The sequence below is a fragment of the Anopheles stephensi genome, chromosome 2 (genome assembly GCF_013141755.1).
Source record: "Anopheles stephensi strain Indian chromosome 2, UCI_ANSTEP_V1.0, whole genome shotgun sequence".
Classification (NCBI taxonomy): Eukaryota; Metazoa; Arthropoda; class Insecta; order Diptera; family Culicidae; genus Anopheles; species Anopheles stephensi.
In genome coordinates, this window is record NC_050202.1 from 18,743,327 (window position 1) to 18,770,812 (window position 27,486).

At 44.7% G+C, this 27,486-nt stretch overlaps 4 protein-coding genes across 12 annotated transcripts in view; 1 reads left to right on the forward strand and 3 right to left on the reverse strand.

Moving 5' to 3' along the window:
- Positions 1-432: 432 nt before the first annotated feature.
- LOC118507255 (protein DEK) lies at positions 433-6,132 on the reverse strand. 3 transcript variants are annotated; one of them, XM_036045543.1, is made up of 9 exons: positions 5,989-6,132; positions 4,941-5,106; positions 4,118-4,867; positions 3,708-3,814; positions 3,472-3,627; positions 3,123-3,390; positions 2,650-2,870; positions 2,411-2,563; positions 433-2,337 (listed from the first exon to the last, which is right to left on the reverse strand). In XM_036045543.1, the coding sequence occupies exons 1-9, from the start codon at positions 6,031-6,033 to the stop codon at positions 2,323-2,325; spliced, it is 1,881 nt and encodes a 626-aa protein (XP_035901436.1). In that variant the 5' UTR covers positions 6,034-6,132; the 3' UTR covers positions 433-2,322. The 3 variants fall into 3 exon arrangements, with proteins under 3 accessions (XP_035901436.1, XP_035901437.1, XP_035901435.1); XM_036045544.1 differs by having other exon boundaries at positions 3,708-3,796; positions 4,118-4,870; positions 5,989-6,131; XM_036045542.1 differs by having other exon boundaries at positions 4,118-4,870; positions 5,989-6,131.
- Positions 6,133-6,347: 215 nt separating this feature from the next.
- Positions 6,348-7,857, forward strand: LOC118507297 (flap endonuclease 1). Its single transcript, XM_036045661.1, has 2 exons — positions 6,348-6,560; positions 6,630-7,857. Exons 1-2 carry the CDS (start codon positions 6,479-6,481, stop codon positions 7,703-7,705), a joined length of 1,158 nt encoding a protein of 385 aa, XP_035901554.1. The 5' UTR covers positions 6,348-6,478; the 3' UTR covers positions 7,706-7,857.
- LOC118507240 (integrator complex subunit 8) lies at positions 7,771-11,676 on the reverse strand. The gene is made up of 6 exons (XM_036045492.1): positions 11,474-11,676; positions 10,975-11,407; positions 9,914-10,902; positions 8,646-9,528; positions 8,107-8,569; positions 7,771-8,003 (listed from the first exon to the last, which is right to left on the reverse strand). The coding sequence occupies exons 1-6, from the start codon at positions 11,583-11,585 to the stop codon at positions 7,884-7,886; spliced, it is 3,000 nt and encodes a 999-aa protein (XP_035901385.1). The 5' UTR covers positions 11,586-11,676; the 3' UTR covers positions 7,771-7,883.
- A 1,503-nt stretch (positions 11,677-13,179) lies between these two features.
- Positions 13,180-27,486, reverse strand: part of LOC118507245 (MOXD1 homolog 1) — a 52,081-nt gene continuing 37,774 nt past the window's right edge. For all 7 annotated transcript variants that reach the window (XM_036045508.1, XM_036045511.1, XM_036045515.1 and 4 more), the window contains 5 exons: positions 21,422-21,574; positions 17,239-17,531; positions 14,381-15,059; positions 13,747-14,277; positions 13,180-13,676 (listed from right to left, as the gene is read on the reverse strand). In XM_036045508.1, the coding sequence (XP_035901401.1) occupies positions 13,488-13,676; positions 13,747-14,277; positions 14,381-15,059; positions 17,239-17,531; positions 21,422-21,574 (1,845 nt within the window). In that variant the 3' untranslated portion in view covers positions 13,180-13,487. The remainder of the gene's footprint in view (positions 13,677-13,746; positions 14,278-14,380; positions 15,060-17,238; positions 17,532-21,421; positions 21,575-27,486) is intronic.

Genomic DNA, 27,486 nt, shown 5'->3' on the forward strand with positions numbered 1-27,486 from the left:
ACGAAGCCCTTATGTCAAATGAGCCATCCGAGAGCGATCTAAATTTCCTGACATTTAGCCGACGCAGAGGAGTAGGCGTCGGTGCAACTTTTCAATTTTAAATATTATTTATACGTTATACTTTCTCTTTTACTGTTAAAAAAATATAATGGAAAATAATATTTGGAACCGTACGCAAAGCTGCTGTAAATATGTGTAAGTACATAACACGTGTGTTCTGCTCATAACGATTAATTTCACGAGGATTGCAGGACTTTACTAATACATCGTAGCAGTGATGTAACTTAGTAAAAACCGATGCATACTAAAACAATCCTATATACCTCAGGGCGGCACTTGGGTGTACCACCTGCATTTGAAGGTGTAAAGCACAAGTTTCGATGATAATGCAAATCATTCCTTAACACATTTTAATAGAATGAACTCGCCAACTTTCACATATCGAGAACATCTAGAAAGTTTATTAAGAATTCTCCCCAAACAAATTATACTCTCGACCTAAACCATGTTTGCTCTGTTGCACTAACGGCACCGTTTGTCCTCGGGTTTGAGCTCTTTAGGTTAGTTGCATTCGAATAGAAAACAAACAAACAAACTCAGTCAACCGTTGATCATGTCCCTCTGTATTCACACACCTTCGGCTTTGACTTTGAATATAACGAAACAAAAAATTAAAAACATAACAAATGTTTTATCTCATCGCAGCGCAAAGAAACGAAGGAAAAATGCACGTGCAATACACGGGAGGAGAAAAGGCTGAGCGCGCAAATTTATGGCGATTTAATACAGTTACGCACAACACACGTGCTTACCCCCGACACGATTCAGAGTGTCCGTCCATATACATCTATGTGTTTGTGTGTGTATGTTTACTCAACGGTTGTTACATTTATTACACTAATCATATTCCAACGTTCCACACTACTACGTCCACCCACACACAACCCCCTCTACCTCTCACTCCCTTTTACTACAGCCCCCCACAACCTAACTCGCTTCTGCTGGGTCGGTCTGAGAAGAGAACAGTTGGGCAAGGGGACAGATGAGGGAAGGAGAAGGAGGAGGAGGAGGAAGAGGAGGAGAAGGAAAGAAAAAAAATCAAAATGCGCATTCTAAAACTAAACATATTAATGCTCTCCCCCCCCATTCCGTGCCTCGAATTTTGTAAGAATTTTGTCATTATCTAAAAAACCCTTCGTGTCCCTTCTATGCCTGTGTGTGTGTGTGTGTGTGTATGTGTGTGAGAGAGTGTTTTGCTTCCTGAATTTAAAACGGTCCTCCCTACTAACAACACGCACCTACACGTGTGCCGCGTGCCGGTTGATTCGTTTGCCAAAAAAGGGGTTTGGTTCCGGGTTTTCCTCTCCTAACCATTACTATATTAAAGCCTTAATAAACTCTTGTGATTTTCTTTTTGCCAGAAACGTTTGATTTGACCTCTTGCCGGACCGGCTGTTTCCTGTTGTTTTTCCTCCTCCAACACACATTGTGTATACATGTCCTTTCAAAGTGCAGAACTAACGCTTACTACTGCCGGCTATAGAAAAAGGCTACCTAATTGATGTCACGCTCTGTCCGATGATACTTTCTCTCTCTCTCGCTTTCGTCCAACTGATTGCCGATCGAATGATGCGTGTGTTTAGATCATTTGATCAGCCATATTGTAAGTGAATCGTTCCTCACACAGCGTGTGTTGTGTGTGTGTGGGTTTGTGTATGTGTGCAAAATATAGAAGGGACTCGCGTCCTTGCGCGCACGTAAGATTTCTCCCGATTCGACTAATTCCGTCCACGCAATCAACGAATGCGTCTCTTTCGCTAACACTGTCTATTACACCTCAAATACTCGCTAAGCTACCACCATCCTTCTGTCTGTCCGCACGTGCGCGTCCCTAATAGAGTTTTGTTGTTTGTTTGTGTCCCACCTTTTGTTTCTTTTGTTGCTCTAGATAATATTTTTTTGTTTGTATTTGTTACTCTGTGTTGCATTTATGTATATATATCTAAACGACGAATTATGCTGCGAGCTGTATGCTCTCTCTCTCTATCTCGCTCTCTCACTGTGAATGTGTTCAACGTCCGTCCGCGAGCATGCTCCACCATTTGTTGCATATCCTGCTGTACATACATACCATCCATCATCATCATCATCATCATTATGCTCGCTATTAATCCTTCTACCATCCCCTATTGAACTCAGCTCAGCATCTTCAACATGCAATCTACATCATATCGGTCGCTTTTATGATAACCATTTAAAGAAGAAGGAAAAAAAAACATACGACGCGTCCGGCTTAATTCTCCTCTCCCGCTTGACACGACTTTACGTCGATATAAGCTGAAAAGGGATGGAAAAAAATAGATGGCGTTAGTCTCATCGTTACACTCCTCCTCGCACGATTTCATCTTACAGATTTGACTGTTGCCTTAATGAAATCCTTTTTATGCGATAGATCGTGGTCCGGATACTTGGCGTACACCTTCTTGCATACGGTTTTCATCGTGATCTCTTCAAGGTTCGCTTCCTCCAGGATCTCTTTCAGGTATTCTTTGATATCATCCTCCTGCGTTCGTGTGTATTGAATGGAAGCATACAAGACAAAGTTATGATATCGGGCGATTTATCGAAAGGAAAATTCCTGCTGCTTACGCTGGGTGGTGCTGCCGCATCGCTTTCCTTTTCCTGCTTTGCCTTCTTGACCAACGGTTTCTCATCCTCCGATTCGTTGTCATCCAGCTCAGGTTCTTCCTCGTCCTCCTCCTCCTCCTCGTCTTCCTCTTCGTCCTCTTCACCGGACGAGCTACGGCCACGGCCCCGTCGCGACTTCTTTGCGCTATTTACCGCAGCTGCCCGTTTCGGTTGTCCCCTTCCTGTGAACGACAGACAGAGAACAGTGTTTAGCATTATTTTTGCCCTGCAACGAACTTGGAATGCTCGTGCCAGATGCCCCTAGAGATCTATTTAACACTCAAGATGGCTATTGTCGGTGGTTGGACAGTGCCTTACCATCTTCAAATAATTTGCACAGCAAACCCTTAAAACGAGAAATGTCTCATTGAAGGGTTTGCATATGTTTTGGGAAATCCTGTGCACAATAATCCAATTTCACCAGTAGCTCTTACCTTTAACCGGTGTTACATTTTTAGCCTTACTGTTGGCTACTGCGGCGGACCCACGGCCACCAGCTTTGGCAACCGACTTCCGCTTCGGTTGCTGCTCGCTATCCTCACTATCGACTTCCTCCTCCGATTCTTCCTCCTCTTCGCTTTCGGTTTCTGCTTTCCGTTTGCGTCCACGGCCGCGTGCCGATTGCCGGGAGGCAACGGCGGCACTCGGTCGACCACGTCCACCACCACGTGCCGGTGCAGCCTTCTTCTTTCGTCGATCGTCCTGAAACACGAACCAGGCAAAAAAAAATGCGTCGTTAGAGAGCAAAGAAAGTAAGAGCATACCAGGTGAGCCCCGCAATACCTCACTAAAATCGTCCTCGCTTACGCTTTCCTCCGATTCATCGTCACTGTACGCACGCTTTCGTGTGTTTCGGGCCGACGTTCGGCTGCCACGGGTCGGTGCCCGGGACGATCTTCGCTTGCCCGCATCGGAATCGGACCCGGCCGAAGGATTATACTGAAGGAAACAGTAGAAGAGTACAACAATAATATTAGGCTGGTAATGTCCGGCGCTCCATCACGACGACAACCACTTACATCCGATCCACTGTCAGATCCTCGGCGGGCCCGTCGTCCGCGGCCCACCTTAACGGTCTCCTCCTCTTCCTCCTCCGAGGTAGAGTAATCTACGTATAAGGAATTGTCTAGGGTAATTATCAAGCCAAAGAGTGAGAAAATAAAGGTAAACATAAAACTGGAGCTAAATAGAGCGAAAACAAGATTCTACCCATTAGCAAACCTCTGATACCCCTGTCCGATCGAATTTGAACAGGGCAAGTGGAATTTTAGGCTCTAGCTGACCGGAAAAATTGTAAAATGGTCTGCGTGCCCGGTTCAAATTTGAACAGATATTTAGACCAGACCCTACAAGAGCTACAATTGCTAGTTTACATTCCAGAAAGTGCATAAAGAAGGGAAGCTAATCTCTACAAAGGCCGTAACCATACCTTGGTAACCACGGCCAGCGGTCGAGCGCTTCGGGCGCCCGCTGGTAGACTTGGCCGAATCCCTGCCACGGGCCGGCGCCGCACCACGCTTCGACGGTGTTTTCTTCTTTGGTGCCTCCTCCTCCTCCTCTTCCTCCTCGCTCACATCCTCCTCGTCCTTGTCCTCCTCTTCGTCCTCGTCCTCCTCTTCCTCACCCATCTCATCCGGCAGCTCTTCATCACCGTCCGGCTTCTGCAGGAAGGTGCAAATCCGTTCCGCCAACTCTTCCTTGCTTCCCTTCTTATCGAGCGATAGAATTTCCGCTACCTGTGCGAGCTTTTTCACGTCCAGCTTGCCGGTGGCCGTGACGCGGCTTCGATACGCGGCCGAACTTGGCTTAAAGTCGAACCCACCGAACTTGCGCAAATTGCGCCGCAATACCATCGTCTTGGCCGTTTCATCGTACAGCACTGTGTGAAGCGTTTGCAGATCTTCCACCTTGGCCTTGGTGATGTTGGCATCGATCAGCGCAATCGAACCGAGCCGCTTACCGGACGGTTGGTACGCATCGTCAGCTTCCTCCTCTTCCCCGTCCTCCTCCCCTTCATCAGCCGGCTTTTTAGCGCCATTCCGGTTTTTGCCTTTGGCTTCCGGTTCGACCGGTGCCTTTGGTTTGTCTGCACTTCCATTGTCCCGTCCGGCCGCACTTTCCGCCTTACTATCGCCACCCTCCGTGGTTGAGTTGCCATCGGCTTTGGATTCATCGTCGGCTGCTGCGGGGGTGAAAAAAGTACATTAATAATCCACCCTTTTGTGTTCAGCACCCTGCAACTACAATAGTACCGCTTTTCTCGTCACTCTTCTTCGATTGATTTTTTGTTTCAACCGTTTCCGTCGATTCTGGCTTCTTATCAGCACCGGTTCCAGTGCTATCGGTTTTGCTAGCACCACCGTCCTCAGGTGCTTTCACCGGCTTTACGCTACCCTTGTCGTCCTCGCGTTCTTCTGCCTAATCTCCGTCCGCAGCGATATGGCGGCACGACGGTACGGTACACAGCATGAAATGAAAAACCGAAAATATACTTCATGAAACAAAATTACTTTCTCCACAATACGGGTCTCAGCTTCGCGCCATCAAAACCGCTTTCACCAAACTACACGTCACCAAGGAAAATCCTTCCTCCGTTTCTAGGGAAACAACACGAATGGGGCCAATCTAGTCGGTTACTTAATCGTACGCAGCACAGTGCCATGAGTACACCTGGAAAAATTTAGTATCGCAGTGGCGATTGACATACATTTTCAAAAACCCGTCCACACAAACCAACACCACCCGCAGTGCATTCCGGGTTGTTCGAGGACGGGCTGCTGCACTCTCGAGGGGGCAAGCAGCATAAAATGTGACACGGGAACACTTCGCTTCCGCTCTAGCCCGTCGCAACCATTTTCTCCAGCTGGAAAACAACGGTTCCGCTATTTTACAGCCTCTAACATCGGGTGCCGTGTGTGCGTGGTGTGATGCACACACAACACACGCTAATAAATAGTTGGTGCCTCTCTTCTTCGCTTCTCCCCGCACACGTCGCTTTCCCCCCTTCTACCTTCACCACAAACGCGGCAAAGCAGTGAAAAGACACTGCGAGAAAACAAACACAACGCCATTAGGAGCGAGCGAGAAGCAACGAGCGCGCGCGCCTGAGAGAGAGTTTGATGCGTTGGGAGCGGCGGAAAAGTTGTACACGAACGATCCGGAAAACCACCGAAACTAGGATGCACTTTAATTTCGCTGCCCCAACACGGACCGACCGGAAACGGGCTTTAAACGATAACACGGATCGGGCGCTAGCGTTTGCGGTAACGTTTGATGCCGGAACGCCGGGATAACACGTACCATTTTCGATAATTTCTTCTCCTCATCGGCGGCGTTTGCCGACATGTTTTAGCAAACTCAAGGTAAATAAAATACGGGTTGGTACAGGGTTGGTTTTTTGCTCGAGTCCGCCATGTTGGCTTGGTCGCTGGACAGTCGCCGAACTTGTAAACAAACGGGTTGGATCGGTCATAAAAAATGTGATTTCAAAAAGGTTTTAAATGAGTGAGTATTCACCTAAATTGGTGTAAATCATGTATAAAATTGATAAATATTTTTTAGCGTATTTTCTTAATTTATTCCGTAATATTTGCGAGCTTTTATGATTTCAAAAAATGAATTGGTTTTTCGAAAACGACCTGTCAACCTGCTGTCAAAATTCGACCACCAGCTGTCAACGCGCTTGTTTGTGTGCACGCTTTCGGCGCGCGAAGCTTCAGGAAAGTCCTTGTGTTGTCGTTTGCGTTTATGTTTGGTTGCATGATTTTCGACAAGATTTATCGCCAGCATCATGGGAATTAAAGGACTTTCACAACTGATCGCTGATATCGCGCCGTTTGCGGTGAAGGAAGGAGAAATCAAGCAATTTTTCGGTAAATTCCATCCGCTGGTTACGGCTAAACATCATCTGTCTAGCATTCGTTTGCTTGTTGTGCTTGCAGGACGAAAAGTGGCCATCGATGCATCTATGTGCCTGTACCAATTTCTGATTGCTGTCCGTGCGGAAGGTGCCCAGCTCACGTCGGTGGACGGTGAAACGACCTCACACCTAATGGGCACGTTCTACCGCACGATCCGGCTGCTAGAGAACGGCATCAAGCCGGTGTACGTTTTCGACGGGAAGCCACCGGATCTGAAGTCGGGTGAGCTGAACAAGCGTGCGGAACGACGCGAGGAAGCACAGAAAGCACTGGACAAAGCGACCGAAGCGGGTGCGGTGGAGGACATTGAGAAGTTTAATCGTCGCCTCGTGAAGGTAACGAAACAGCATGCAAATGAAGCGAAGGAGCTACTGCGCTTGATGGGTGTTCCGTATGTGGAGGCACCGTGCGAAGCGGAAGCCCAATGTGCCGCGCTGGTTCGCGCTGGCAAGGTGTACGCGACGGCCACCGAAGATATGGACGCGCTTACGTTCGGTTCCTCCATCCTGCTGCGCCATCTAACGTTTAGCGAAGCGCGCAAGATGCCGGTGCAGGAATTTAACTACGAAAAGGTCCTGAAAGGGTTCGAGCTAACGCAGGACGAATTTATCGATCTGTGCATACTGCTCGGATGCGATTACTGTGACACCATCCGGGGTATCGGTCCGAAGAAGGCTATCGAGCTGATCAATAAGCATCGTACGATTGAAACCATACTGGAACATCTGGACAAAACGAAATACATCGTACCGGAGGATTGGAACTATCAGCAGGCTCGGAAGCTTTTTAAGGAGCCGGAGGTGCAGGATGCGGATGCCGTCGAGCTGAAGTGGTCCGAACCGGACGAGGAAGGTTTGGTGAAGTACATGTGCGGCGATCGTCAGTTTAACGAGGATCGTGTACGGGCGGGTGCGAAAAAAATAATGAAAACTAAAAACACCGCAACGCAGGGCCGCTTGGATTCGTTCTTCAAAGTACTACCGTCGACCGGTGGTACTCCCAAGCGAAAGGTGGATGAGAAAAAGCCACTTACCGGTTCGTCGGCAAAGAAAGCGAAAACCAGCGGCGGTGCAGGCAGGGGTAGGAAACCAAAGTAATCAGCCGGTGGCCATCGCTTTACCCACTGACCGATCGATTGCTGTTTAAAATTATGATTAAAATATATCGGGCTATTCGAACTGTGTACGTTTTATTGTATATTTACTCGTTACGATTTTCCATAATAAAAGCTCCAATACTTACTCAAAAATTAGACCACCGATTCATATGCTCGGTTCAGCACATGTACTGCTTGGCAAGAGATCGAAGGAAGCGATTTTTTCGAACGGCAGCTGCCTCACGCTTAATTTCCTCGTTGTTGTTTGCGTTCAGTTCCAGCTGGCCGATGAAAGAAACCTAAAAACAGGGGTAATCGTTAGTGGATTTTCGAGCATGACAGTAGGCCATGATCTGATGAACGAAAGGAAAATGAAGACTACTTCGATCGATAGCAACGTACCGCTTGCAACCGTCGCTTGTGTTCGCCCTTCTTGTAGTGCCAGTTTACGATATACTCCAGCAGCGTCGAATCCCAGATGCAGCTATAGTACGAATCCATCGCATCCGAATAGCTGGAAGACTTTTCGCTGATGCTTTTAAACGCCAACCCGTAATCGGTTTCATCGAAGAACTGACACAGGACGGCCGCCTGCACGAAGCAACCCAGATTCGTGCTGCACTTCACCATACGCCGGATAAGAAAATCGTCAAACAGTGGTCGCTGCAGATGTACGGTACAGTACTCGGTGCCGGAAATCAAAGCCGTCACGTAATAGCGCATGGCCGCCTCGAAATTGTTCGCCACAAACTCTACGTCACCCTTCAGCTTGAGCCAGGGAATGTTGTTCGGGTAGTAGCGCAGTGCTTGGTTCAGTGCCAGGTTCAGCGCCTCCGTGACCAGCTTAATGTTGTACATGGAAGTGCTGCAAACGGAACGGGGAACGTTGCTTGTAACAGCAGACAGGATTGTAAAGAATGGTAGGTGCTCGATCCACTTACTTGTTCACATTAGAGGGCCACAGGAACATGTATTCGGCATTAATTTCCGCGTTCGGCTCATCGCGCAGGATATTGTGCAGTCTCGCCAGCAATGACAGCAGAATCGAAATGACGAGCGGTTCCCTTAACTTTGCGATCAGCAGCACCAGTGGACTGTCGGGCGGTAGCTGCCGCTGACGGGAGCCGGACGGGTTGAGGAACATCGGCAGCAACATTTCCCACGCTTCACGGTTAGTCTTCTTCGTGCCCTTAAACTTTTCAATGTCCAGAAAGGCTTGCGTGATGGCCGAACACAGCTCCACCCCGGGGAATCGTTTGTCCGGCGCGATCAGCAATGCATTCCACTCGTTCAAATTGAGCAACAGGGCGGCACAGTGCTCGAGTATCTTGGCGTGCGGCATCAGATCGTTGCTGGCAGTGGCACCGATGGCCGAGTTCAAACACTGCTTACAGTTACGTACGAGCTGTACCTGATCGATCGGTTTTTTGGGCCATTCGTCTAGCACCTGCTGAATCTGTACGAGCAACCCTTCCCAGGAAACCATTTTGCCAAGCTTAGCCACGAGCGGATTGCCCGCTAGTTCGGGACGTTGTGTTTCGTTTTTCAGCACGGTTAGCAGCGTGATGGCGGTCGCGTAATCTTTGCGGGCCGTCAGTTCCTTTGCCTTGCCGATGAGAATGCAGGCAAAGTCTTGCAGAAAGCCACGCTGTAGTGGGATGAGGATTTGCTCCAACGGGTAAGGGATGGTCCAGCTGGGGTTGATTGTGAACAGAGGTTTCGATGGGTTTGTGCCGGCGATTTTTACCAACAGCTTGCGGACTGCGTTTGCCGAGGTGCACGAGATGAGTTGACGCTCAAGCTGGCCAACTTCTAGTCTGGGATCTATAGGGATGGATTAGAGAGAAAACTGGAGGTTAAGCTCTGCTGGCCCGATTCGTAGAAAATATAACTAGGATTTTGAAGCAGGGACGGCGTCCACGTTCTGTCGAAACTGCTGAAAGAGGCCACAAGAGCGAAATCCTGGCCGACCTTTGATGGAATGTCCGGTAGTAGATGACGATCGATGGCCCGAATACAGAGCCAGACGACGAGTCGATGGGAGGAATATTATTCGAGAAACATTTTAACACTATCTGGATACCAGCATCTTCTCGAGGGCAAAGAGTCTCCAAAGCTGGGAAGCCTCTTGGTAAATCCTAGTCTTCAGGAACCCTGCAGCACGCTGGAAACACATTATTCACTTTTCTTGCTAAATCTTGGCACTTACTCTTCGTTTCCGGTATCACCCAATCGCTCTGCAAGGCAATACCACCCAGCTGCGTATCGACCTGAGTGCGCTGGGCCCGGAAGTCCTTCAGCTCCTGCAACGACACCACCTTCGAGTACGTTTGCACGAACGCTTCGAAGGCCGACCCGAGCTCTCCACCGTACAGGGTAATGATTTTGTAAAAGTACTGCTTCAACAGTCCCCGTTCCTCCATGGAAAACTGTTCGTACTGTTCGTCCGCGTACTGGAACAGGGATTCGATCAGCTTTGGCTGCTGGTTTTTGTACTTCTGCATCGCAACGTTACAGCTGAGAATGTTTTCCCCGTCCATTGCGTAGCGGATGATGTTCAGGGCGACAACGGCCAGTTCCAGCTCTTTCTGCTCGATCGGATTACCGTCGGTGCTGCCGATCGCATTGTAGCCTTCAATGTTAAGTTCGAGCAATTTACGCTGCGTCATCGGGATTTCCTTACGAATGTTGTCTTCCTTTAGAATCATAACGATGTCGGAATAGTGGTTCAGAATGGATTCGTGCAGCCGTTGCAGTAGCCCATCCGGTTCACCGGTGACACCGCACGCAAGCAGATACCCTTGCAGAACCTCCGCGTTGACCGTGCAGTAGGCAGGCGGTAGACCGGTCCGTCCAATCTCTTCCCTTTGCCACTGGGCATAGTTTTCCTTGCACAGCAACACATTATGCCGTGCCAGCTCGTACTTTTGAACGAAAAGATAGTACTGGCACAGATCGAAATGGATTTGGGCCCTTAGTTCGCATGGTTTAATCGCGATGGCCGAATCGAATCGTTGCTGCGTGCTGTCGGAATTGGAATCTAACGGAACGAACGACTCGTAAGTCAGTACACGGAACGCTTGTGGTTCCATTAACACTTGATTTAAGTAATCGATGCTAAGCTGCGTAATGGGTTCTAGGGCAGCGATGGAAGATTCGTCTCGCAGTACAAATGTTGTCAAATCCGTTACGGTGGGACTAGAAAGATTGGAAACGGAATATGCATGGTTAATTCCTGCTTCTCACTTTTACTGGAATCGCTTTACATACCCATGGTTCGAGTTCGATTTAATATTCTTAATAACTGCCGCGCGGAGTACCTGTGCTCGCAACACCCACCGATGGTAAAGGGTAAGCGCAAAGTTGAACGAATGCTTTGAACCGTCCGTACCGATAAGGGTCGGATCCTGTAGCAGTGACGACGGAAGTATCACCATTTTTCCAGCCGTAATGCTACACAGATCGGCCAACAATTGAATCTGCAGCGGTACCGATACCGCCCGTTCCAGTTTGTCCAGATCCCACCTCATATAGGCCGCTACTTTTAGGGCAAGCACCTTTAGCGCGAGCTGCTTCTTGTTGTACTTCAATCCTTCCGATTTGTGTGACCCATCCGGATCGGACGGTGTTAGATCGGGGGTTTGGATCTGTCCTTCCGGTGCTTTTGAGAGAAATTGTACGATAAGATCGGTAGCTGATGGATCTGTAATGGGGGAAAATGAGTAATCTCGTCCCTTTTTGAGGAGCAAACAGTATGTAAACAACGTACCAGGATTCGGTTTGCCTAGATGCTTCGTTAAGAGGGCAGGTTTCAGAAGGAATTCGAACCATAGGATAGTTTCTTCGGAAAGAGGTACAGTTCGTGGCTTAAGTAAATCCATTTTTGTTACCTTTTACTCTTAAAAACTATTTTAAAAATCGGATATTCTATGGAAAGGAAGCAACGCAAAACAAACAGCCGGCTTGTTTTGATGCCAGCTATGAACTGTCAGTTTGCGAAGATGACAGCACAGTGTGACTCGGAAATTCGTTCAATTTATATGTTTTAATTTTATTTTAATAAAGCAAAATTTATTGAGGTCAAGTATAAAATAATTAGCGATGAATTTTACCGTGTTGATGATTATAGCAGGCATGAATTAAAAAGCACAATAGAAATTTAAAAAACAAACTAAAGTAATTTGCATGACACTGACCATTGTGCTCGGTGTTGCTCCTTTGATATTAAGGTCGCTTTACACGTCTATATACTAATTATTAATAAAAAAGAGAACACCACCTAAAAGCAAACAAACAAAACACCAAACAAACAAACAAACAGGCAAATTATTCAAAACGATGTTTGTTAAGGAACGAGAAAAATGATTCCAAGGTTATGTTTTGAAATGAATTTTGATGGTAATGCTAATTGCTTAACGGCTCACAACGAGATTGTGCTTTAAGTCATGCGCCTGAAGGTAGGCAATTTCATTCTTTCATGATTTAAACTCTCAAAACTAGTGAGTCAAAGCAGTTAGGAGTCCGTATACCCAAGATGACTCCTATTTAATAACTTCTATCGCAAAAAAATTGGTTTGCACAGCGCAAGCAAGCAATTTAAATTATTTATTTATTTATTTGATGAGCTTTTATTTAACATAGTCTCTCACGTACTTACACAGCTTACATTAGATATTAGATTTATATTCGAACCCTTATTATGACTATGATACAAATATTACGAATTAGGATGGGAACTAGTTTCTGTAATGCATACTACCGATAGTCACAATGTAACATTTAAGTCAACCTTTTGTTAGATTTCTCCTCTCTTTTCTGTTTTCCTGATCATCTGACCTCCTAACCGACAAAGAAGCAAGAGCAGCATGGATAACTAATTAACTACGCTACTTCTCACTCGGTGAGTTATTCGCGCGTATGTGCCACAACCACTTTTGAACACGGAACATCAAGAGCGATGACACCATTAACTTAATTCTTTTGCTGGTGTTTGCAATTCTAATCCTTACACGAGAGCGATTAAACGACGGTTTTTACTTTGGCATTTCTAATCCTGTCCTGGCGCACCTAGCTCGACTAACTGAAGCAAGCGCTTGACACAACGGTTCTTATCGCTGTGTCTTACAATAAAATGTACAAACAAGCTATCGTTAAAATATACAAACCATAAAACTAGATCCTGGTTAGGTGGCATTACAGTAGTGCAATTATCAAAGACAGAATTTCGTTGACTTAAATCAACCGACCGGTCAATGTCAGACGTTGGTCAGCAGTTTCAGTATAATAATGACTCTCGCCGCTAAATCGCTTGATGTGATTTAGTTTTTTTACTGAACGGAAATGATGCCAGCAATACATCTTGTTGCTTGCGGACCAGAAGCGGAACAGCGTAAGGATCAATACTAGCTAACGATACAATAATAGGCATCTTACACAATAGGCACACGGTAGCGGGTAGTTAATAAATTAGAGAAAATTATGGTAGTCAAGCTTATGGAAACTACATTCCTGCTGCTGTAGAATGGGCGAAAGCGAGCGAATGGAAAGGTGCCGTATGGCGCGTGATTTATACTTGCCCTCTCGCTGAGCTCAATGCCCAGCCAGGGAAGAATCAAAAGGTCTAATAAGCGAGCGCGCAGAAAGGTCGGTATAATAAATAAAATAAAGTATCAGTAAGGTGATTGGTCACCGCAAACGCTAGTAATCTATTCGCCCCCGACCAGAAATCGCGAAGAGTCAGATTTTCCACGAACTCCACTCTCCACGTGATTTCCCAAGTACGGTTAATGGAGCGTGCCAGAACAAAACCGTCGAGAGAGTATTAATAGGGCCAGGAGAAGCAGTTTCGTGCTGGTCATCTGTTTGCCCGCCGGGGAGGTGTGGTCCGCAAACTCCATGAACAGATGGTACGGGCATTGGCTCGGTGCTTTGACGAACGTGTCAAAGACGGGATACTTGAATATTTCCGATGCCTGGTGGAGACGGAGCAAGAGGGTAGGATTAGAAAATCGACACGCATTATCACCCACCTCCGCTACTTACCACCGAGATGGCATCGCTCGAGACACGGCAGAACGTCATGTGTTTCCCGGTGAGAATGCTCTGTTCGACACGCCTCGTAAACAGTGGTTCCGACCAGGGCAGTTGATTCAAGTGCGACAGAAAGGTACGATCGTGGAACTCGACCGGATCCGAGATGATTAGCTTGTTCAGTATTGACTCCTTGTACAGGACGTCCTCCTCGTCGATGATGCTGTATTCTTTCGCGTTCTGCAGCGCTTTGATGGCAAGCTGGTTCTGCTCGTCGTCTACGTCGCCGCCCGGGGCAAAGTTGGGAAACACGGTCGTCGGCAACAGATCGAGTATGTTACCATTGTACAGGAACAGATTCTCCACGTCGGTCATGTTCATCGCGTAGAACTGAAACACACCGAACGTTTCGAAGAATTCCTTCACCGGTGTCATGCTGTAGCAACCGGCCAGCTCGATTTTGGGGTAGTACGTAATGAACGACAGGCACATTTCCTGCTTTGTCGAGTACCCACCGAGTGTGGGACGCCGTCGACCGACAGTCTGGAAGTGGAAAAAGAAAGGTGAGCAAAAATAGTTTAACCTGTGCGAGCAACTTTAACGAGTAACGCAAGCAAATGCCTCGCTTGCGGTGCGAATTGCATACCTCGTAGGCGCAATCGGTAATGAGATAGTCCCCGGGCAGTACGTTCGTTTCATTTTCCAGCTGACGGATCTGCTGGAAGTTATGGTTGTAGTTATCGTCCTCCACGATCCTTGGTAGCTCCTTCCCATCCCGCACATGGCGCAGCTTCATCTTCCTGCCCGCCACATGGGAGTGCAGAGCGGCCGAAACAATGTTGATGCCGTGCGCCGGGAAGACGGCCCCGGTACAGGATGGGCCACAGATGCCGACGTTGCGATACAGCTTCTGGCCCGGTGGAATCATCTGCGTGTCGGATACGGACACGCCGGATATCATCATGCCGGCATCGTGCTTGCGGACGTGGCGCGTATAGTGTATGCGAAAGCCGGAATGGTCCAGCACACGCTTGGCACGCGGATTGTCGTAGTGTACCTCGAGCATGTAGTACTTCGGGGCGCCCTTATCCCCGCCGATCGGGATACCGATGTGCTCGGGCAGGAATTGACCCGATGCACCGACACCCCAGGTTGCGACCGGCGTAATGCACGAGTCCCAGTCACGGGGCGTTAGGAGATTGCTGTTGCAGACCGCACCACTGCTCTTCACCCAAACGTCCCAGGAGTTTGGATCGGATCCGGGATAGGAGTTGGTGGAGCACTCGAACAGTGTCATGTGGTGCACTAGTGGTTGCTTTGTTGAGCTGCAAAGACACGGACAGAAGAGGAGAATTAGATTGGATGATGTTTGCAATTGGTGCTAGGGAAAGGATTACAACTGTACTTCATGTCTAAGGTAACGTGTGGGATTTAAAATGGCTTGAATTTCTCGACTTTTTATTTGACGACCCTGTTCTCTTTAGCTTCATCAAAAAATATTTGAATCAATCCCCGGAAAAAATGAGAAGAATAACCATAAGAACCTAAGGTCCCACGGAAACAACTAAAGTATGAAGTATCTCCAGGAGTTCCTGGTTAGAATATGAAGTATTAGGTAAAGGTTATAGTCTTCTTGAGGCAATTAGATTCACCACATTGAGCCAAGAGATCACTGATGACAATTTTCGAAAGTCCTCCCAATGTCCTTTAACCGAGACATATCGGAAGAAGTAGAACCTACAATCAGAAGACCTCTTCAAATCCCAAAGCTGAGAATCAGCTTAATATCAAGGCCTAGCAAGAGTTGAAGATCATACCATCATATATGATCAACTGCTAAAGTTCAAGCTCCGCCCAACTAAAGCTAACTAAGCTAAAGCGAGCCCACGAAGATGCGGCAGATTTTTTGAAGCATGCTTCTTAAACATAGAACTAAAGCGAATTTAAATCCATTACGGAATACAGTAGATGAGAAAGATTGTAACAGATTGTGCTGCCCTGTTCCACCGCTTCAACGCATTGTTTTAAATCATCGCACCCCCAAATGGCCGTAAAATGGTAAATCTAAACAGGCATCTGAATTCCATCTCTCGTGTGCGCAATCACCACGAGCAGGGTGTGTGATGTCAGACATCAATCAAAACGTTAAAATATGACCTTCATTTACCGGAACCGACCGGCGCCAAAACCCGCTGATCCTATTTCAATCACAGCTCCTATTCAACGGCATTTGCGGCGGGATTGCTAATTAAGCACAGTGCCCAACATGATGGGTTGATTAATTTAAATTTTGCCTGCTTTCCCTGACCCGGCCCGCAGGTACTGGTTGTGGCCAGTCAGGACAGCAGGTAATTCAATTTCGCGCTGTAGTAGCTGTCCTAAATTAACGTGATAATACATCCACCGGTGAGAGTAATAAAAATGGGTTAATTATTTGATGCAAATGTGACACATGAACCGGGTTGGTCGGGCTATTGTTCTACGCAAAGTATATCCCCGGCTGGGCTAATGGTTGGTAGCGTATTGTGTCCGCTATCCATCATACATATATTTTACTTTGAATGGGCTGTTTTACCATTATCGAACATCTAATCCATTTAATCGTGGATGCATTATTCAAAATACGCTCCACGAACGTTAACCCTCGCGACAATCAATCATTAATTCGTCATTAATTGGTTAATTTGTATTATTGCCTTAATGATGTCGCACCGCTCATCGGATGATTTAAATTCGCTGAAAAGTGATATAAATGCTTTGATTTATTATTCAAACCGGGATTCGTAAACGTTACGGCGACGGTAACGCGACGCTTAAGGTTCGACCTACCAAAGGTTCGACAAGATCCCCTGACGAGCAGACACGCACGACTTCGAAAGCGGTCATCCACATCGAAATGTATGCGCAAAATTTGGAACCGAAAGCCTAAAGCTCAGCCTCGAGATAACATCTCCACCGGCCAGCGTCGGTCTGCAGGTGACAGCGGAACCATACCCTCCACCGAAGGTAAACAAAGAATGGCACAAAGCAGGACCGATCAAACAAAACGATTCATCCTCCACAAAGCACGCGGTGGTGACCGTCTTCGGTGGGTTTAATAAGGGTCTTCCGAATTTTAATCCTATATAGAGAGGCGTGTGGAGTTTCCGTCCAGAGCACAACATCGCCGTCCGGAGATGTACCTGTTCTTCACCGGGCACCGGGCCGGGCGGTTTTGATTTACAGCTTAATTTAGTGGAAACGGTTATGCAAATCGGGGCGAGAGATCGGCAGGCGAATGGCGTTATTTTTAGAATAATCTTACAGAAAAGAAAGGTGACCAACATCTTCAGATCTTTGCGTTGGATTTGTTTTGAGCACAATGGACACAATCGCTATTCCGTGCTATTTTTCCTGTGATATCACAATTCTCATTCGCTAGCCCCAAGCATCAGCTTAATGCGACTTGGGACGGGATAATCTTTAGGTACATTTCACCATCATCGGGTGGTTGGTCTTACTTACCCTTCCTTCGTGAGCAGCGCCTCGTAACCGATAATGTGATGCTTCTCGCGCAGTGTCGGTGCCTTCAGAATCTTGCACCAGTACAGCGTGTCCATGCTGGTGTCGATGGAAACGTTCTTCACCGTGACGTCCCACTGGCGCAGATCGTCCCGCTGCAGTGCGTCGGCCGGCCGGCGAAACATGGGTCCGAGAAAGTGAATCGAGCGAGCGCCCCGGTTCGCGCTGTGTCCCTTCAAACTGCCAGCGACCGGATCCCGGTCACCGTACGACCATAGGATCTTCATCGTATCGGACTGTGTGGAAGAGATGGAAAACCCAGGAGCACACGAGTAACGATTAATTTACGAGCAAAACGATTCACGGCAACGATAGAATCTAAGGATAACGGTTGTAACAATGTGTGTGTGTGTGCGTCTACTTGGGTGTAACGGGGGAAAACGCTGTCCAAATCATGATAGAATGCGTTTGACATGCTTGATAATCAAACTTTCAGCCGGTGCATGTGTGCGCACTTGGGAGAAGCTTTTGCAGCGAGCCGTTACTATGGTGATTTGTTGTTTGACAGTATGGTTAGGTGTGTGGGCATCGCGTATCAGGTGCGGTGGCAAAGAAAACGCAGGACGACGTTCAGATAAGGACACTTGCATGTCTTTGGCTGTACGGTTGCTTGTCTGGTTTTGCCTGTTCTATCGACGAACTATTCTATCTTTGCTTCAGTGAAAACGGGCACACTTGCATCCGAAGCGTTTGACAAACTTTGGAGTGCGAAAAACGTAAAAGGTGTTGCACACTGTGCACAAAATGGACATGAACGATTTCTCATTAACCGAACGGTGGTCAGAGAAGTTTTCCCGTGCAGAAGTTTTGCGAGATATGGCAATTTGGAATTTATTTGAGGAGGGAAGTGAATATCAAATTCTTAAGCTGTAACACTAAGACGTATTTTAGAGAGTAAAATTTGGATACTACAACTCTGTGCACATACAATCTTTTTTTGCTCATTTCAAACATTTTAATATTTGAATTTAAAGATGTTAAATTCTTTACTTAAATTTTGCTCCAAAACTTCTCAGAAAGTGGAGGACTGTTCGTTCCAAGACTTATTTTTCCTTGACACACTACAACTTCGGAAGGTCTCGACCTGCCATTTCTGGCTTCTTTGATTTTACCCGTAGAAAGGCTGACAACCCTTCGTATGGGCAGGCGGTCCGAATGGGATTTGAACTCCAGTCCAGTTTCGTGTGAAGACCGGCGCCGCTGTCGTCTCGGGCAACGGACAGCCCCGATTCAAACACTACGGACTTCAATATTGCGAAGCTAACTATCATGCACGCTAAGCTGGTTTAATTTTTTTTACCAAAACATCATGAACGAAAAGTTGAAAAATGAGTCCTGATATCAGCTCGTTATAATTAATCCATCCATTCGAAAAGGTATTGAAAATTTGGAAAGTCAACTAACTATCGCTAACTTAACCCATTTGGATAACGCTCCAAGCGAAATATTCGTTTTAAAGGGAAAGAAATGCTCCCTTATCAGTACGCTCCATAATTTATCCCAAAGGAATGCTGATGCACTGAATTCAGACAGTGAAATTAATAGGGATAGACGATTAGAGGAGAAGAGCACATTTATTTTAAAAGCACCTTGGACTTGCCATTGACTTTCTTGGGGAACTGTTCAGGGCAAAAAAAAACAACTCGACGGTCGTTCCCAACGCAAAGAAAGTTAAAAAATTCCCACGGGACAAAACGAGAGGAAAAAAGACACCCTCCAAGTAAAACGGAAAACAAAAACTATCAAAAATTGTACTAAAAATCGTGTTAGAGCTAAAATTTGCAACGAAAAGCCACAAACGAGCTTCAGCAAGTCTCGTTGGCACGCTGGAAACGCTTTAAGCACCCATCCCGTGGAATAATAAGCGTGAAAGTTGAGCTTCACGTCTGGAGTTTTTTGTGCAGCTCACATGTAGATTAACAGTTTAATGAACCAACACAGTTGCCCTGCTAGTCATACTTTGCAGCACGTGTATACGAGACACGGTGTTATCCTTTTTTTTTGCCTCTTGGAAGGTGAGCTGACGCTGAGCTGACGTCTCGTGTACGCTTTACCAATCTAAAGTCGACACAAGCTAATTATGCGTTGATTACTCCTTTTACAATATTGACAGCTTCCACTATGGGTTAGAAAGAGTTTTAAAGCACCTTAAACTGTCCCAAAACTCCATTTATACCGATAAAGATCAAGCCATTGTCGACCTGTTGCCCTTTCTTTTGGCCGCCTTGTTTTTTGGGGAAGAAAATTGAAGGAGCTCACCGACGATTGCTTCTCGGTAAGTAAGGCCTCGGCTGTCCATTACCACCGAGTATGCCAGGGAGCATTTATGGGATTGTGGCCATGAACATAAATACGAACAAAACAGTGCGGACAACAAGAGCGCAAAAACAACAAAAAAAGGAACCAAAAATACTCGCGACAAGTTTATAATTGAGGTGAATGAAATGGAAAACTTTTAATTTTCCACCCAACCTACACTGCTGCCGACCTTTGTGTGGGTTTGTTTTTCCCCACCGTTCTTTTTCTTTGTCTAATGGGGAATGTTTTTTTTGTGTACTGTTGCGCTGATGGCAATGGAGGGGTTTTTTTGTTTTTTTTTTGGGTAAACTTTTCCTCAACAGGCGACAACGAACAAGACCACGAGGCTACTAAAAATAACTTATTTTTCTATAAAAAGCAAGCATAAAAATAGATTCCAGCGTAATTACTGTATCGTATTGAAGACTGGATGAAGCACAAGGATAATGCCAAGTGAACTCTTATTGTGGATCAACTGTAGGAAAGTATTTAATTATTACTGGATCATATATCATCTCCAATATAGTTTTGCTTTAATTTAGTTAACTTAAAAAAGGATTATTTCATTTAAGAGGTTATGTTTAAATTTCAATTTGAAATACTTTTTTTTACAAAGCAAAACCAGCATTAGTGAGGGACATTATCGCTGGGAATATCGATCACCGTCCCTACGATATGAACTGAAAAAACGGATTAATGCTATGCTACGAAAGCTTTCCACCTCAACCAGCCACCATTAGGGCACAAAGTCCCACAGCTTTCGTAGAGGACCATTTCATCCCAAGAGTTTGCATGTTTCCCTGAAAAGACAGGACAAACCGAAAAAACGAACGAAAAAAAATAGATAAAACGAAGTCCTTCGCCACTGCAATCGCAATATCACTCTATAGCCTTTACCTAACCAGCTGGAAGGTTTTTTTTACCTTCTTATAAAGTAAAAAAATCTTTGCAAACAATACGACCAAGCAACCGCCATTCGTAATTCTACATACCGGATCTGGACACTTTGGCGTGTTTTTTAAAGAGCTCCCTGGCACACCGGGGAATGTACGAGATGTGTGCATCCATGCATGCACAGTACGGTGAAGCAAAAGCAAATGTTAAAATTCCTTCAGACGAGTTCTACTCTTTTGTGCCGGTTTGCACCGAGTGCAATGAATGTCGGAGAGTTTGAGAGGGAGAGAGGTGGGCAAAAGAATGAAAGTACCTCAACGATACGGTTTTACCGGGTTTTTGAGAGGGACTGGTAATATCTAGGAAAACAAGCGACCGGATTCCGGCAGCTGTGTTTATTATTAGTTTAAGCAGTTACTGTCCGAGCAAATATGAGCGGATGTAATTGCGCATGTGATATGCAAATTATGGGGTTTTTGTTTAATTTAAAAATCTAAATGACATTTTACGGAGCTAGAAATATAATGATTTTTAATAGTAAAACGATTCGATCGTAAGGCACACAAACAAAAACCCTATTTAAATGGTTAAATTCGATTGTCTATTATGAGTGATGCCTGAAGGTATGCAATCACTGTATCAGGACCGATGTCAGTATTTTCAATACATCAGATTGCATACCTCCAGGCGCTCATTAATCCATAAGCGAGGTTTTAAATATCTCATTTAATTTTGCTGCTGTTCTGAGGTTGTCAGCCAGTTGAATTGTTTTGAGTTAATTCTGAACATGATTTCGGAGGACAATTTAGTCACTTTAGGAATAAGAATTGGGAATTCTTGGTGCATCTATTACTAAGAAGGGGTATGTATTGATTAGTACGCGGATGATTTGATAGTTTGTAACAGATTATTGAAAATGATTTTGAGCACTCACCCCAATAATGACATCATGTGGATCGCACGTTTCAAGGGCTCGCCGGAAGGTAACGCTTGTGTGCGTCAGGTTCTGGTATCCGCTCTCGATGTGATAGTTCTGCGTATCGTCCTGCACCGGCATATGGTGATTGTCTTTCGAACCGTGGCAATCCTGCAGAAGAAAAAAAGTAAAATAAAATGAAATCAACAACGGTATATAAATAAAATTTTCCACGAAAAACCAATCAAGGTTGGGCAGAGCATCCATTTCGCCGGTGTTGATTAGGTTACGCGATGCTGGATGCAGCAGGTGCAGTGTGCAATCGAAATTGTTTCCAGTTAAGAACTGTGTAAACTACGGCGAAAAGCATTGTGGTGCAGTCAAAATTTCGATGGAAGTTTGTAGCCCGTTTTTAGTTTGCTTTGTTTACATCGCTCAACTCAACCCGAGCTGAAACAATTCGACGAATCAGCAATAGCACACACCCCGTGTTTGGGTGTCCCATTTTGTCAGTAAACGAAATAGATTTACCCCTTTCTTGGTGATGTTGACTGGTGATGATCTCGGTCAAGTCCTTACCTACCCTAAAAGGACAGCCTCTTGAAACAACCAAACAAAAAAACCCACCATCAATGTTAGCTCACACTTTACAAAGCCGGGTGGCGAAAGGGAGGGGGACTTGAGCAACTCACATTCACACCATAAAGCACCGGAAAATATGAGGGATTTCCGGATTTCCGGAGCGCCCAACAGGGGCAGGTTTTCTAATGACGTGATCCTTCCAGCCCAGGGTCATCTTCGGTACCGTAATTAATTAGCAAACCAAATGGACGGGTGTACCTTCCCGTGGAAGTACCTGCCAGGTTTCCGGTAGCTATAATTAGTTTAATATTTACCATTCATATCCTTCCGGTAGTGCAAGAACACGCACAAAGGAGCTGTTGAAGCTGTGGACCTGAGCGTTCTGGTTGAATTTATTCTACTCCTGCTACATTCTAGGAGAATCTTAAAGCTGGTACCGGGCGTAAAGATTTAGGTCCTATATTTCGGTTCACTTTGCTTCTATGAGGCTGGGAACCTTCTATGAACATTTTCTATCTTTTTACCACCATTTACTTGAAACTGTTCAAGTTCAATGTTAATTGGTGTTTCGTCGTGGAATTGGAAGTGGAGCCACTTCAAGTTGCAGCGGAGCATTTTCTTCCTGCCGTGCGAAACCCCATTTCCAGGATTTCTAACCCATACTCTCGAACCACAATCCGGCAGTGACGTGATCGTGACCGAGAGCATGATTTTCTATTTCCACGCTCGGGAGGACTGACACTGACAAAAAAAGGAAAGAAAATGTACGACAGTTTTTTCTCCAGATCGATACGAAACAACACAGTACAAAGTTTTCCAATGATTGTAGCATCGTGCCATCACTTCGAAGCTGTGGGTGGGATACGGCAAAGCTTTAAAGTTTTTTCGCCCTATTGGTTGATTCAGATTCTTGCCTCCGGAATTTGTTTGGAAAATCGGTTTGCTTTCCGTTTCGGCTTATCCACGTGTTTGTTGTATTTTTCGGGTAGGATGTTGCTGACTTTTAAGAGAATTCAACAAGTTTTCTCAGCTTGGATGAATTTTTGAGGTTGTTTTACGTCCAAAAGATACTTAAAAAACTTGTGAATTGGAAAATTCTACATAGTTTTGCATATTTTAGCAATTGAAGCATTCGAGAGCCTGGTATAAACTTATCATTTTCGTTTTTCGAATATTCTTCCCTATTTGTAACCGTAGCAACCATAATTTTCCACAGCATCACACCATTGACGCCATTTTATGCAACACATTAGGCGGTAGAGGGAGCGAGAAAGAGTGCGAGAGCGAGATGAAAAAAACATCTAAAATATGATATGCCACAAACTTTGGCAATTTAGTCCAAAAACAACACAAACCACATAAAATAACACGTAGCCACATACCGGGACAGCATGCTCCGGGAGAACGTTTGGGGTGCCACGGGCGTTTCAACAAGTGAGCGAATGCCTCTAGCGCCTAACCTTCTATTCCGCTGCTGCCGAGGTCTTCTTCCGATACGGTGTGTCAATATATCGCGATACAGGCCGGTTTTTTTTTGCCTAGGCCGCCCACTTTCACCACACGCGGTGGCAAACTTTCTCGAGAAGGCGGAAAATAAATTTGTCTACCATAAAATATCGAACCAAGAAAACAAAAACTAATGTCGATGAAAAACACAGGGCAACACAGAACACACCCCGAAGAACTTCCGTTCGCGTGCCAACCAAATTCACTAAACTGTTCAACCGCTTTTCCTGGCTTCGAGGCTAAACTTGATGGGGGGTTTTTCCTGTCGCGAAAAAAAAACAACAACACTGAATTTCTTTCTCCAAAGGATGGTAAGTTCTGATGGGATATTCATTGCGACTGTTTTACTATTTTTGGAATCGGGGTTTTTCGTACGAAAAACCGGGAACAATTTGCCAACAGTCCTTTTAAAGCTGTTCAGTAGTAAGAAGCTAACCAGTTTAAAGCTCGGTTGCATTTTCCTCCGTCAATGCTGCGCTATGATGATAAGAGACAGACACAGGACAGGACCCATTTCGGATCGTCAAATATTCATTGCATTGTCCACAAACCTTTCCCACCAACCGTCGGGGTTCGGTCGATGTATCGAAGACGTGGTGAGCTTTTCTTCGTCCGGTAATGGAAACGTGGAAATGCCGTGTTTGACATGGGCGGTCAATATTTCGGTTGTGAAAACGGTGAATCTTGTACAAGGTCAGCAATGTGCAAAGGGTTGCATTATTTAAAAGCGTTTATTATGCATGTGGGAAGATTTGACTGTTTACTGATTTTTTGTTCGAAGAGTTACTAAACAGTTTATTTAGATAAAAAATGGAAAAAATAGAAGATGAGAAAATCTGGATTTTGTTGCTAATGTTTTCCGATTCGTCATTAATTGAGACAAAAATATGCTAAATCATTTATTTTATTTTTATACTGTAAATGCACTAAATTATTTTATAAATGCTGGATTTGTTGTTAAAACAAATCTCAAAAAGGAAAGCGATCAGAAAGCATCAGGAAAACAGAATAAAACCAGCATATTTCAAGGGCAAACATTTGGCCATCAATCCTAGGAAATGGAGTGCAAAATGCTTTTCCTCTTACGCACACACTTATACACACCATATGAACACACCGATCCCGCATATGTGCACTGGTGGAATTCAATTATAGATGTTAACAACGTTCTGCACTAACCTAGACCGGCTGGATTTGCTCCATTCTGCCAGCTTTTGTTTTTGCTTCTTCTGTTACACATATTTTACACGAAGCTTGTTTAAATTTGGCGAATGGATTAAGGGCAATAATTGCAAAACTATATCCGCTTTCGAGTGCAATAATCGGCCAATCGAGCAAATTGGATCGGATGCGCTGCTGTATGCTAGCCCGAGTGTGATAATGGCGATAAAGGGAAATTTTCCCGAAAAGGTTCAGCTAGCTGCCTGGCGTCTCTTCAGTGCAAGCGGTACAATGTTTTGTAATGAGTTTGGAACATGAAATTGTTTCGTGTGAGAATTAATTTACTTTTTCTTCCGTTGACGAGCAAGGGTGCATCAGGTCGGAGTTTTAAACGATTATTAAGGGAAGCATTTTTATGTGCTGATGATGTTACAATGAGTGGCATGAGTAGTAAATGAGTTAAATTAAGCAAAAACTGCGCAGATGAAATTGAAATTTTAATATAAAAAATATCGAATGAACAACTTGTTGAAATAGGAATTTGAAATCTAATCAAATAAGATTAATTAGGAAAAGCAAATGAACTCTCTATAGAGTGAACAAACAGGGTTTTCAGTTGATAAGGCAATAGCATCCATTTTTATGGCAGGCTCCTTAGATGAAATGGCAAACAAAGCTAGTTAATATGGAAACAGCTTCATATGACATCTTCATCAAATACCTTTTATTGTGGTGTCCTCAGATGATATTCTCATAGTAGCCGTTGATTTTCTACGCACTTACCCGATCGCTGAAAGGACGTGTACAATATCAACGGCTACTATGAGAATATCATCTGAGGACATTTCAATAAAAGGTATTCGATTCCACTGTCATCTGAAGTCGTTTCCATATCAACTAGCCATTTGTTTGCCATTTCATCTAAGAAGCCTAACAGAAAAATGGATGCTTTTGCCTTATCAACTGAAAAACCCTTTAAAATGAACTACTTGCAAATCGAAAACTTCTACCCAATGGACATAGAGTGAACTACTTTTAACTAGAACAAATTTTTCAAATGAACAGAAAACAATTAAACTTATTTGAAATAGAAAACTAAATGTAAAAAACTGTCTGTAAAAAAAGACAATTCACTAAAAAATATTTAATAAAATTCAACCATTCAACCATCCTCTCTCTTTAACGTTTATTGACAAACATTTAGCCAATACTAAACAGTTCAATCGATTTCAAATATTTGATAGACATTTATTGCAACACGGAAAGAAAAGTGTAAAAAGAACGAACAAATTCAACATTCAATCGATCAGTCCCTGTTTTTTTTGCTCGTCTATTACTCGTAGATTTTCTCAGCTTAATGTCGATTTGGCTCACACTTTCGCAGCGTTTTCGCGTGCTTTTTGCTTGTTACGGTGAAATATTATATCCAGCTTTCAGCATTAAATAACCCTTTTCCTTGCCTCGTCTATGCCATTCCTCCCCAAAAAAAGGGATAACATTACCCGAAGCACCAACCAACCGACGCCCATTACCCGGGATGGCCTTAGATGGCTGGCTTGGGTCGGGTGGTAGTTTGAAAAACAAATTAAGCCGGATTTCGGGAAGGAAGCAAATCTGGCACAATCGGTCCAAGAATCATCCATTTTGTGGATGCGGTTTCCAGCGCTCTCTGTAGCCCTGTTCCTTTCGATTCCAATCAATCGCCCTTCGTTCTTTACAGCTTAATCGAACTTTTTCTTTGGCGGATTGGGTGTTGTCGCTTTTTTTTCTCTCTCTCTCTCTTTCGTTGGTTTTGTTGAGATGCTATGCTAGGGAACGGCATCGTGTGGTGAGGCTGCGAGAATGAATAGCGAGATCGAACATAAATAACCAAACTTACACTTGCCGGTGGTGCAAAGCACACACACCGGAGCAGCGCAGAATGAGTGTCAGCGATGTTAGGGCTCTTAAAAAAACGGGGAAAAACTATCCGGATGTGGTAAAAGTTTCTCTAATGGAGTTATTTTCCAGTGATGAACGATGTACAAAAAAAAAAAAACACTAAAAATGTTCCTTCGTTTTCCTCGGGAGACTTTAAGCGTTGCCATTTCACCACCGTTCGGACGTTGATTTCGGGACACCTTAAGGAAAGTTGCAAGGAAAATGGTGCCCGCCACCAGGTCGTCCTTGCTCTTCAGTTTTCAATAGTGAAAAGTTTTTTTTATGAGCTGAACAACCGCAACCCTTTAGCTTTTCCGTGAGGTCAAGGGAAAATAGTTGCTAAATCAGGGGGCAAGTGGTTCGAGGGGCAAAGTTTACAGAAGTTAATTTGGATCTCCGGTTCAAGCTTGTTATTGGTTCCGGTGCCGAACTTCATAATTCAGTGAAATTTATTGAATCATAATCACAAGCGCTACATAATTGATTGTCGGTGAGTGGATTTAGAGCAGAGATTTAATAAACTATATTAAATCTCTCTTTTATTCACTAAGGATGGCCTGGCCGTTTTGTTTAATTTTATATAAATTAAGTTTAATAGTACGAGAAAGGAATACCTAAAGGAAACCTGAGCTTTCATATCAAAATTCAAAGTGAAATAAAGAAAAAAATTTTATAAAAATATAAAATATTAAAAAAACATGAAAAAAGAAACAAGTAAGAGAAGCAAAACCAGAAATGAACAACAACAAAGCACAAACCAACTTTAAACTAAGAAAAAAGGTACAAAAACTACATTCTCTTTTTTATCGGAACACTTCTCAAATAATTAATTCCTTTTCCACGTCCTTCTTCCATTCTCGTTCATCCTTGCACAGCACATGTTAAACACACGAAGAAAAAACATAAGCCAAAAA

Bases quoted from the DNA above. Each gene is read 5' to 3' on its own strand.
- LOC118507255 (XM_036045542.1), bottom strand. From the start codon at position 6,033: ATGTCGGCAAACGCCGCCGATGAGGAGAAGAAATTATCGAAAATG. The intron at 3,628-3,707 runs GTAAGTGGTTGT...TGTTTCCTTCAG, and splicing joins GATCTGACAGTGGATCGGAT to TATAATCCTTCGGCCGGGTC. The intron at 3,391-3,471 runs GTATTGCGGGGC...TTCGTGTTTCAG, and splicing joins GCGAGGACGATTTTAGTGAG to GACGATCGACGAAAGAAGAA.
- LOC118507297 (XM_036045661.1), top strand. From the start codon at position 6,479: ATGGGAATTAAAGGACTTTCACAACTGATCGCTGATATCGCGCCGTTT. The intron at 6,561-6,629 runs GTAAATTCCATC...TTGTGCTTGCAG, and splicing joins AGAAATCAAGCAATTTTTCG to GACGAAAAGTGGCCATCGAT.
- LOC118507240 (XM_036045492.1), bottom strand. From the start codon at position 11,585: ATGGATTTACTTAAGCCACGAACTGTACCTCTTTCCGAAGAAACTATC. The intron at 9,529-9,913 runs GTAAGTGCCAAG...CCATCCCTATAG, and splicing joins GGTGATACCGGAAACGAAGA to ATCCCAGACTAGAAGTTGGC. The intron at 8,004-8,106 runs GTACGTTGCTAT...CCCTGTTTTTAG, and splicing joins ACAAGCGACGGTTGCAAGCG to GTTTCTTTCATCGGCCAGCT.